We start from the raw sequence: 12,734 nt of genomic DNA on the forward strand, positions 1-12,734 counted from the left end.
CAGAGGATTGATGGGCACCTGGAGGCATGAGTCAGAGCTGATCTGACAAGTGGGAAAGTTACCGGCAGCATGTTTTCCCGAGGTGTCACAAGGCATTATAGGATGTGCCAAACCTGGCTGGTTATTTCCCACATCACAAAACCCAAACAGTGTGACACTGCTGACCTGACTGAAAGCTGTCTTACATTTTAAAAGCAAAAAAAGGAGCCACTAACTGTCCATTGAAAGCTCTGTGTTATTTGTTATTTGAATAATGTGTTGTATTAATCACCTTGCATCCATTAATAGTTTGTAGGGTAAATACAATCATAATTGTGATATAAAAGCTATTTGAATAAAATTCTAAAGAAACTCTACCCTTAGCATTAATGCCAAATATACCCATAGACCTTATTCCATACCTAATCCTATTTATTCATGTAGTTATACAAGTGTACATAAGAGTGTATTTACATTGTATTGGTGCATTGTGTTCTTATGGTTATTCGGTTTGATTTCTCCGGTTCTGACACCACATTTGCAGATCTAAGGAGCAATAAACAATTAAAGGATAATTTTGGTGTAATGCCAACATTCAAAAGGTCTGGATGATTGAATTGCAAATGTTTGAAGTTCAAATTATGTTTAACATACATTTCTCACTAATAATGTTTCCTGACAATGTTTGCTTATGTCAAATGTACCATGGTTTTAAAATAACACAGATGGCTGAGAAAGGTCTGAAGGAAGTTGTATATATGATATCCACAAATTTATGTAAAATTCTTATTTCATATGGCACACAAACATGAGCATACACTCATTTATAACATATGTATGTATATAGTGTCATAACGTTTTGTGTTGCAGGGGAAATAATACATGGAAAACTGCTAAGAATAGAAGATGAACCGACCAAGGTGTGGAACCACTGAGCAAATCCAACTTGCAGATTCACGATGCATACTATGTTCCAGTACAAGTTTTATAGAGGGGTATTTGTTTTGTATGATACACAGCTTGTAATCACTTGACATCTACACAACAGGAGTAGGGGTGATTTAATCCCCCTATGTTGTGAAAGTAAACACAATGGCAATCAGTTGTTAAATTAAGATTCCAGCATAATTCAATATTCTGATCATGCCTGCCTCATGCTTGTAAAGGCTCTAGAGCTCAACTGCAGATCCAACTCAATCCTTGACTGCTCCATTAACGTCTGTTGTTTTTGCTTTTTTAAAGCAAATAAAAATAAGATATCATGAGGTGAATAAACATGTCCCCATGGAAAGCATTACAGTAGGTATGTTGTGTTTTTAATTGTGAATTATGCTATCAGTTTGAAATAGGATTTTGTAGCAGGCCATTTTAAAGCATGTAGTTTTTCTATAATAGTACTTTTAAAGTGCATAATTTAAAAATGTGTGTTGCAGATGCTCTTGTAAAACAGTCCCTGTGATAATAGTAGGGAATAATACTGTACATATACAACCCATATTCAAAATTCAAAACAGCAGCATTTTCCAATAGCAAACACTATTTTGACAAAAGAAAATATATGAAATGTCTGACAATTCCATTTTCCAGTTACTTCGCAAAATATAAACAACCCTCTCCCTCTTTGAAGGGTCACTAATCTCATTCATGTCCCTTCTCTACCCTTGTCTCTGAAATGGAGAAAATGAGCTCACCACAGCTTATCAGAACAGCAGGTTCAACGTCCATTTTCAGCAGACTCAAAATAAACCTGTTTAGATTCATCTAAATACTTTATCTCTATACTTCTGCTCTCTGAACCCTGACCCCGTCCTCCTTCTGACAATGGTTAACAAGCTAGTAGTTTTAAAATGGACAGCAATTCCAGCATAGAAGGTAGAAGACTGATGGCATAAGCTCACTGGTACCTGTGTTATGGCGACAAAAAACATATAGCAGTATGAACCATTTGGCTGGAAATTGGCTGTAATACTGTAACGTCGTGTAACAGGACTTATTTCCAGTCATTCTGGATAAGTCATTCTGGATAAGAGCAAAATGAATTGCAGTTTTGTAAAAGTACACTAATAGATGATAACGTACGTTGATGGATGACTGTTAAATGTTGCTTTTTATGCACTCTGCACACTGGAGCTAGGGACAGTATGTCCCCAAGAAATTGGGTGTGAGCAGATAGATCATGACTTGCTTTTTCATACTGCTGTTACCACAATGATTCAGCAAAGTCAGTCAGTGCCTAAAAAGGCAAATAATACCTGATAATTGGAACTGGGGTTTTCAGTGCAATGTGTGTGACACAGGTGTTACACATTGACTTTGTAAAGATTGTAAAGATTAAAATGTCAAGTAGGGACTTAAGAGGGCAGACAGGTAATGAAGTCAAAGGTGAAATACCATACTGCCCTATAGGCTTCTCAGCAACTCCCCAATCCTTTGGAGGGTGTACACATTGTGCATTCTGTTCAGGAAGGTATATAGCTAAGACAAGACAGAAAATAATTAACTAATGTAACTGCCTCATCAGGCAGGCATCCCCAGTAACCATTTGGTGCAATTACATTTTGTGCATTTTCAGCATTTCACACCTAAAAATTATAGTACATACCACTTCTTAAATGCAAGACAGTTACAGGTGGCACAGTTGGAAATCACTTCTGTGTGAATCATAAAGACTTTTTGTTACCATTTGTTTGTTGTTCCTCCTTAAGTTCAATTGGTACTTTTAAAAAGTCACATTACAGTGCCTCCTGGAATATTAACCTGTGAGATATTCTGTTTACACAACAGAGGAATACAGATTGATGAAAGCACTCTGTAAATTTGCCTCCTAATTATCTACAACCCCAAGGTACAGACAGAATTTGGATGTAAAACAATATAATAACATTTGAAAGACTTTACTGAATCACACAACGATTGATAAAAACAACCAGCAGAATTCTCATGTTTACCTATTACTGGTCTGTTTTAAACTAAAAGTCTTTTTTTTTAAGCGCAAATATGTAACTACAATATGGAAAGCTATCCGGCATGTTTAGTTCCTTCAATTACAAAAGCAGAAAGCATGCAAGCGAGCTAAGGCACTTTGAAGGTACCCTCCAGAAACAAGTGAAGAAATTTATGCGATTAATAGCAGTAATGAGATAAGAATGAATCTCAAAATAGGAGGAACCTTTTATGGTCAATCATTGTCAAACTCCCTTATTGCAATTTAATAGTAACTGGGACGGTGCTCTTTTGTTTTCTTCTCTTTCCTCCCATTTCCTAAGATGAAAGCTGCAGCTATGGCACCAAGTGCCAATCCTCCTACTGCCGCCAGTCCATACAGGGCATTACGAACCTGCAGACACAAAGGCAGCAGAGTTAAATTGACAGAGAGAACAAGGCCCAGATTTGGTATGACTGCTTTGCATTTACATCTCAGGAACAAATTGTAGCAAATGTTATTTCTTGTTTCTTGCTTGCACAAGAGTGCAAGTCATCCCTTTAATCCCTTCACATGCAGACAGGTTTTGGTTGTTGGTTGTAGTTTTTTTTTTTGATTTGCCTTAAGAGAACCTATATGCAAAATCAATGTCTTCATCCAGATGCTGGAGATACACTCTTTTGCTCCACTTCTACTTTTCCAAGCTGTCTGGATACACCTCATATCATTTCATTTTCTGTGAGAGCAATAAACACCCTTTGTTTGCTGTACTGTGTTAGAGAAATAACATCTTACATTTACAAGTAAAACCTTACTCAAATACTGTCAGCCATTAATAAATGAAATGCGTGGACACAATACAAAATTGCTGAAATACATCTGCACATACCTGTCGTGATTCTGGCTTCCCGTATCTTAGATTGGTGACAAAATGCTCACAGTTATAACTGATGATATCGTAGCGTAAAACACAGCCCACCATACTCTTGGCTTCCATCAGTATTTCATCGATGTCCCTGGGCACATACTCGGAATCCAGCAAATTGTTGACACAATATGAGTCTGTCCCAGCCACAGTCTCTAAGGGGTCCAGTTGGACTCTGGCTGCATTATGTGCCACTGACATCAGGCTATGGACACCAGCCCCTGCTACCTCAGCTAAAGAGAGACAGGGGCCTCAGAGGTAGCAGGTCTCCATATCCAGTCCAACACTGAACATCTTATTTGTTACAACAGTAACCTAAGTACAATGTATATAATTTCTTTTTTTTAGATCAATGCTAACACACATAATCACCATATTTTTTTAAAAGCTAAAGTTCTTGTCTAGTAAATAACAGTTGAACAATTGAAAAATGTCTTTCCATTACATTAATTTTTTTAAATTTTTTAATTCTGGTCAGGATTCTCACCTTGCATAGTCTTAAAGTGATACCTGAAGGCATTATAGTTTGTTAATAAACATAAATCAAGTATGTTTTAACAGAGACATTTGAATGAAATAATACTTACATGGAGGTACAATGTGAATGACATAGCCAGCCCCCATGTATAAGGCCCAGTGTTTGTATACTCCCCTGTCAATCTCAATAAGGTCACCAGGCTTTGGCATGATGTGGACACTGTCACAATCAAGCGTTTCAGTACAGTACAGTGTTGCAACAGCAAACTTCCTGAGGATAAAACATGTTTAATATGTAAATATAAATCTAACCTGATTCATGTAATCAATGTTGAAGCAGAATACATATCTGTAAGAGCAATCCACTGTCAAGCACTTTTTTTTTCCAAAACCAAACCAAAACTTAGCCAGTTAATCTCTAAAGAAATACACAAAAGGTACACTTCAGTACCTCCTGGCCGATACCAATGCTAATTTTGTGTTAAAATTACATTCATTGACAGTGAGACTTAACTGATTTGATGTGACAGGTTCACATATTCCATTTATTTATTTATTTATTTTTCTGAAAGTGATAAAATGGGTTGTTACGAACATCGGAGGATCAAACGAGTCATTAGAAAAAAAAATATCAAGGAAATGAAGCTGTAGTCAAACCCATCTTGCAAAAAACTGTATATTGATGATTCGCCTTACCTGGACAGCCGATGCCTGCGGATAAAAGCAGTTTAGGTTGATAAATCTTGAGGTCATGGAATGGTCAGCAATGTCAGACTAAACTAACCCAATATGGATCTGAGTACCTGCAAGTACTTTAATCTTTTGTTGCTTTGTCGCTCAGGTAACACAATCAGTCTCTCCTGCTGTGACTAATAATACAAATAAGGAGTTCACTTAGTTTCGGTTTCTCCTACTTAGAACTATCTTTGGTTGGACTTCTTGGAAATTGCACCTTTTGCTCAAGCATCAGACTAAGGATTCTTAGAATAGTGGCGCAACAAGGTAAAGCAGTAACATGTACAAAGTCAAAAGATGGTTGTGAACACAGAAAACAGAAGTATTGTACCTTTAAATATCTTTGAATATCAAACCTTTCTTGCCTTATATTCTAAATCCATGTTTAAAAAGAGAAAAAAAAACAAAAAACAAAAAGACATTTACTATCCACAAAACCAATACAATTTCACTTTTAATTCCACAATGCCAAACTTCCATAATTAAATGTTCCTAAAGCAGGAACTGATTCTTTTTCCACGTTGTAATATAAGGAATGCCCTGCAATGAACTGCACTTGCCTGACAAGTACTTTTAGGCTGGGAGGAGTAACCCACAGTGGTTACCACCTTCCAGATGAGGCAACATACAAGGTGTATTTGAAATAATGGGACTGTTTTATGTTTCTGATAGACTATCCAGTAGAATGACTGAATGCATCTCCACATTAACTGTGGGTGAGAAGTAGCTTGTGAAACTCAGCAGGCATGTCATGAGGGCAGTTACTGAAAGTGTCAGAACTCAGGCAGGGACTCAGGCGCAGACAGCGGAATGGGGTGCACAAAGCGAAGTATAATAAGCCGATACGGGGAATCCAGAAAACGAAGTCAAAACAGGCGAAGTCGGAAAACCAGAAAAGCACGGCTAACAGTACCAAACAGATCCAAAAACACGGTCGAGGGAAACAGGCAAGATCGGAGAAACAGGCTGGCAGGCAGAACAGGAAAAACAGCTTGTAGCGAAACAGATAACTGAAACGAACTAGCAACGAGACAAGAAACAAACGGGGAATATATAGGGCAAGGCAGATAACAAGATGGGATGCAGGTGTGCAGGCAGGCAGGTAGAGACAATCAGGTGGGCGGAGACAGGGCGGAGAGCGGGGCAGGGCTAGAACACAAGGAAAAACAAAAGCACATGGACCGGGAAAAGAAAACAACCGGCTAAGACGCCGCAGTCATGACAGAAAGACAGTCTGAGTGATGCTGAAAAACTGAGTGATACTGGCAGTAGAATGATATTTGTCAGTGCACTCACTAATTGTTATTTATTCCTTGGGCTCAAACCTAACTGTTATCATGAATGTGTTAGGACTGTTCCGGATGGCAGGTCATCTACATGTGACCAGCATCTGGGTTGACCACTGACACACTGGCCCCTATCCACTGGTGCAAGCACACTAATATAGAAAGTCATTGCGCATAATGGTACTCAATCCTTTTAAAGAGACAGTGTCATAACATTTTTTGTTCGCTAATTTCATCTGGAAGAGAGAAGGGCTGTGCAGTGAACTGGGGAGCCACATTGACATCAGAGATGCAAAAAGAACCACTATAGACTGGAGTGAGTTTTTCTGTGAAATGCAATGGCATTATTTTTATAATGGCAGAATATATTTTATGTAAAATCAGGTTGAGATTCAATTCTTTTTTGAATCTTGATGCAACCGGGGAGAATTCAATGGGACCAGTTTTGGTGAGCAGTGAGTAAATCTTGGTATCAAGTGTTTGATTCAGACCATTAACCACAAGAGGTGCGTATGTGAGATGGTGAATCATCCAGTCAAAAAGGGGGGCTTGGCAAAACTGGCTATAAGGGGTGTGCTTGTTGCTGACCTATGTTGAATCAAGGTCTTCAGACAATGGTTGTCATTCATTTGAGGTTGTTATGAGCCTGTGCTCTGATCCAAGCATTGTCACAACATGCTTGAGCCCAGTGACAAAGAGGTCACTGACAAAGGGTCCACCTTTTGTGCTTTTGGCAAGCAGAAACCTCACTATGAAATTTTCTTTCTGTGACTTACTGGCGTCTCATACTGTGTTTACTTCTACTCATTTGGTGAAGTAGTCAACATCCTGTCAATGACATAAATGTCACCATGTGGCATGTGTGGCAATGGTCCCACAAAATCTACACTGGTGTACTCCCATGCAGGAGCGGCTTGAATAGGAGCCGCCAGTTCTGCTAGTTCTTTGACTTGGCTTAGTCAGTTGACCTAACTAAATAACTGCAAGTTCTTTAAATGATTTATTTAGTAAAGAGATGCTTATTTTCAATACACAGTAATCAGTATCAAGGAGAACATTCTTGTAATCAAATTGGGGATGTCATTTAAAGAGCTTATGTTATACACTGGTTTATTAAGCGTTTTCCCTCCAAAGCTGTAATTTATGTATGCATGCCATGTATGCCATGTATGTGCACACAAATAATGCTTTGAACATGTGGCCTTGGGCTCCAAGTAGATGGCTGTATACAGTGCGGCGTGTCACAACACCTATCAGTCACTTGACACTAAGAAGATGAATGGAAGCTGATGCTACTGTGTTTGGGCTTTAAAAAATAAGCCCATTTAGATATATCCTGTGTGTTTCTTGTGACTGACTCTTTGGTGCTGTTGCTGCTCTAGGTTCCACCAAAATTAAAAAAAAAAAAATCTGTTCTAAGGTTTTTTAACAATAATTTTCTCATCTTTATTGTAAAAGATAGGGAGGGCTTAGCCCTGTTAGCCCATTTATACCAGCCATCCCTGGCTGTACATGCAATGTTTAGATTTAACAATTGCCAGACTACACCACCTAAGGACTTGCACCTTAAGAATAAAGAGAGAAAGTACACAGGTAGGTTTTGTAATAAATGACAAATGTGTATTCACGTTAGATGGGCAATTTACTTAGGCTTAAAAAGTGGATGAAGCAGTAAGAGTCACTTATTTAAATAAACAATCATTAAAAGCTACCATAAAACAAACAAAAAAAAACAAAACACAAAAAACAACAACAAAAGCAAAAAAAAAAAAAAAAACAGGATTAAAAACAAGTGGAATAGACCAGGTTAGGGTAGTGGATGTCAACAAGGGAATAAATACACCAACCATATGGAGTGGTTACTGGAATGGGGGAGGACAGGCTGACTCCCCCAATTCACACATCTGTGCTCCCAGTGCCTAGAATCATACACACACACAAACCCCCACACACACAGCAAACAGTGATGGTGAAAGTACACCTTATACTGGTACATGTGTATCCACCTCATAGAGTGTATGAAGGAAGGCGAGCCACCACCCAGTAACCAGCCTGCAGATGTGGGTGGCAGCAGAAACAAGAAATGATGAATATTTCTGATGAACAACTTGTTAAAAAGACAAGCCAGTACCCGTGAACACAGCAAATCTGGAATGGTAGGGACTTAGGCCAGACGCTCAGCTCTCTACCTAGAATACTAATGGAGATTGCCCAGCCATGTACAGCCACATGGAGTAGGCCCCAATACTTACAACACCAACTAATACAGAAAATAGTGAAACTCCAAAAGCAAAAAAAACCCCAGTACCAAATAAGCAATTCAAAGTTGAATCTCAAAGCAAAAACTAAGATTTGCAAAGTAAATGAACGCAAATCAATACAAGAACAAAGCCAAATTAGTCAAAAAAAAGGGCAAAACACGACAAAACAGGTAGGACAAAAATGAAGAACAGGCCAGAAAACAGGTCGTGCCAGGCAAACAGGTAGGACAAAACAGTAAAGCAAGCTAACCCAAACAGCAAATCAGGGAAAAACGAAGCAAGTCAAACCGAAGCAGGCCACACAAGGCAAAACGGCAGTGGCAAACTCTTGCGAATACAAATGCAATCACTGTTACAACCAACGCAGTAACCCAGACAGAATGCAAAGCCTACTTCTGGCTGGTTACAAATACAGCAAAGTACCATACCTGCCACATTGTATGTGGGCAAAGTCCATAGGTAATAAAAAATAACTCATAATGGAATCCTTTCGTTGTTGGAATGCCACTGCACCACAGCAGAAGTGCAGATGCACTTTCAACAGTAATATGGGTATGTGTTGATTGGCCAATACGTGGTTACACCTTCCTCATACTGTATCCTCACTGCATTTAAAAATGTTCCCCAGCCCACTTGCTGCATGCACTGCCATCTGTGCCAGACTTTTTGCATTGTCACAGTTGTGCTGTCCCCTCATCTTTTGACCACAGAGGAAGTTACAAGCACTCTTATTAGACAGGTGCGTTTGTGTTGTTGAGCCCAGAGTCAGCATGGGTGTGTACCGTGTTGCCATGTGAAGTTGCATCTAAATTTGGTGGGTCAAACATAAGGTGAGAGGACAGAAGTACATGTTTGTAACGTGTCAGATGTCAGGGTTAATATGCTTTTTTGTGTGGAATATCCTAAAAAAGGCTGAACCTCTATGCCCACCAATCCATAACTTGGCTTTTAACCCAGAGGCTATGAGTTCAGTTCCTATGTGGGTCACTGCCATTGTTTCCTTGAGCAAGGTACTTGACTGAGTTATTTCAGTAAAATTGCAGCTGGTGTCAGCTAAACAAATACTGAATGTAAGCTAACAGGTTGTGTATACGTATTATGTTTTTGCCCCCAAAATGGTTGTTTGTGCTGATGCTGCCTTTTACAGTGAGTTTAAAGTTTGACCTACAAAGTCCTACATCATCCTTCAACTAATGAAAAAGGAGTTCAGTCATAACCTTGTTAAGCAACTAATATATCAAAACAAAATTATTAATGTGGAAGTCAAAGCAGACATTTAAATTTCATAAATTTAAAAGTAAAAATGAAATTTTTTAGTGTGGTCTTAACATACTATATATATATATATACTATATATATAAGATTTAGGAACAATGTGTCCTTTACCAGGTTTCTTTCAATATTTTATTTTATTCAAAAACCTTTTGCTACCGCAAAGGGCTGCAGCAAAGCTCTTCATTAATTCGGAGTGTCTGAGCTCTGAGTAATGAAATACTATTCCTGTGAATGCTGATGAGGAAACAATGAAATCTAATTTACCGTCATCATTTTTTCAATCATCTCCTGTAGTTATATTACTGATGTTTTCATGCAGAGCACAATAACATCCCCTTTTACCCCCCTTTTTTCTACTTTGTTCCCATGGAAACTGTGGTTTTGGAAAAATAAATTGCACTGTGAGGCTCTGAAGAATACTGTAATGGACTGGTTTTTATGGTAGTTTAACATCATGTGCATAATGGATGTCTCCAAAGTACAGCTGTCCTGTCCAGTTGCATAGCCCACAGTATTAGCTTAAACCATAGAAGCACCCGCTAATGTCATTATTACAGTAGATCTAAACAACAGAATAGGACACAGTAGATTGATAAATATGTGAGAGCAGCATTAAAGCACAAGAAATGTATTGTTAAATTATACAGAGGATGTCAACTATTGGATGGAAATACCCAGCAGTCATATCCCCTGGAACTAAAATCATCAAAATGCATATCACTCTTCACAATTACAGTTATTTTCATTTTTTTATCTATTTTTTATTTCTATTGTAAGTTCCTTTATTTCTGTTGCTGAAATTTCAAAATTTTAAACCTGATTTATGTGTTATATCGATAACCATGTTTTAAATAAATGAATAAAATGAAGTGGTGTTATCATTTGTATGTGAATTCTGGTCTTGGCACGATTGGGAGGTGATGAAACCTCTATTCTGGCAAACATACAACACCGTTTTCTGCGTTTTATGCTTCTGGTGAGATGAGAGGATAATCCAATACATTCTTTTCAAGAGTATCCTCATACTAGTTTGTGCTATAATAGTCTTGAATGTATTTCACAGGATACAGTACAATTTTCAATCACAATCACAGCATTAACCTAGCTGGCCATATCTGATACATTGTCTTCTATAACCCTCTACAGTTTTACTCCGCAACTCTCCAACTGTTTCTGTAGCAGAGAGGGAATGTGGGATTTTATGACATATTTTATGAAACATTAACTTATTACTCCCCGTACTGTTTTACATATTTTTTAACGTTGCTTCATCTACCTTAATCCTTTGACTGGTAGCGACAGCATATACCATTCATTTTTTAATCAAAAGTACTGACAGCTACAGATATCTGAACATAATATTCAGCTTGTATATTAAAGACAACATTAACACTTAAAACACTCTCATTGACATGATAATACATAGTTACCACAACCCCATAGTTCTATTCTCATTTACATGTTTTTTTGCATTTTTGTCAGTACGTCAGTTTCAGTAGTTTGGACAGTGAAAATGAGCAAGTGAGGTGACCTGACTTTGAGATTGTAAGTTGTATTCATTAAGCTTTTCTTTACTGAATCACTAAGAATGCAAACCTCCAATACACCTGCATGCACCCAACACCCAACTATTTTTTTCACACAAAAAGCCCCACAGTGCACCACAAGTGGGAAAATATTGGGCAATGAAAAATAGATGTATTCCCCACTGGCTTCATCCGTGCAGCTCAGGCAATTGATGAGTCATTACAGGGTGCTACTGTGCAGTATGACATGGAGTCCCTGGCCAGTGTAACCCACCCTATCCTGGCGGAACAAACTCAATTAAGTTGTGCCTTTGTGGAATTCCAGACATCAGATAGCAATGTATTTTAGAAGTTAATTAGCTAGTTAGATGGCAACATTAAAAATGGATTAACTCTGAGCCTGTTAGCTGGTTAATCAACTTGAAAATTGCTTAGATTTGCTGGCCAACTAGTAATGCCTGTTTGCTCTTTCTCCTGTATGTATAGTCACTTGCATTGACAGCACTAATTTCAGTACCTCATGCAAGAACCAATTAAATTGTTATTGTAAATATCTCCTTCACTTTCCATGTGTAACACCCAGATTGAGAGGCCTATTTCTTTTAAGATGGTTAAAAAAAAAAAAAAAACATGTGACCAAGTTACCAAGTAAATGAAAACAATTTAGTAAACATTAGGACCCAGACTTTTGTGGCTTACGTTTTGCACCCTGACTTGTTTTACCTAAAACATCTGTGATGCGACCAGCACATTTGAGATTTCAGGGATGGTGGTTGCTAAATAATGCATCCTCACTCCCTCTTCACAACATAAACAGCAACCTTTGATCTTAACTATGTTGCCTCTGCAGCTGAAAGCAGGTCCTTATTTGATATTTTCTCTCTGGAATGCTCACATTAAAGGTATTATGGAGGTAGAATTGGGTAGAATTGGTCAACTGAGGCCTCTGGGCTCTGGCCTGATGCCCTGAGACTGGGGGATAATTTTCATGGTGTGATGAACTCATTTAGATCTCCAAGGAGGTTAGAAAGTCATGAAAAGTTCAAAGCACATATTTGGCTTTGAAAGAACATAAAATAATGGTAGCATTAATACATAATACATCTCAGTAGAACTGGAAAGAATTTAGTGTACTACACCATGAGATACTTTTAAAAGGAAGGGTGTGGTATAGGACTCAATGTCTCAAAGTTGTTATGCACTTTTATGTGGAATTTCTCAGTCCATTCAAGATCCTTGTCACCAGTGACTGGTGGTGCAATTCTCATTCATTGTACTTTTGCTAGAATTTTGCTTGCTATCTAATGACTCATGAATCAGGGCTGATTACATTTATGATTAGCCTCT

General features: G+C 38.1%; 1 protein-coding gene across 1 annotated transcript; it reads right to left on the minus strand.

Moving 5' to 3' along the window:
• Positions 1–3,187: 3,187 nt before the first annotated feature.
• Positions 3,188–5,108, minus strand: LOC118774458 (phospholipase A and acyltransferase 3-like). The gene is made up of 4 exons (XM_036523801.1): positions 5,001–5,108; positions 4,415–4,575; positions 3,792–4,060; positions 3,188–3,316 (listed from the first exon to the last, which is right to left on the minus strand). Exons 2-4 carry the CDS (start codon positions 4,512–4,514, stop codon positions 3,188–3,190), a joined length of 498 nt encoding a protein of 165 aa, XP_036379694.1. The 5' UTR covers positions 4,515–4,575; positions 5,001–5,108.
• Between the last annotated feature and the right edge of the window lie 7,626 nt (positions 5,109–12,734).

Source organism: Megalops cyprinoides, chromosome 3 (assembly GCF_013368585.1).
Source record: "Megalops cyprinoides isolate fMegCyp1 chromosome 3, fMegCyp1.pri, whole genome shotgun sequence".
Taxonomy (NCBI): Eukaryota; Metazoa; Chordata; class Actinopteri; order Elopiformes; family Megalopidae; genus Megalops; species Megalops cyprinoides.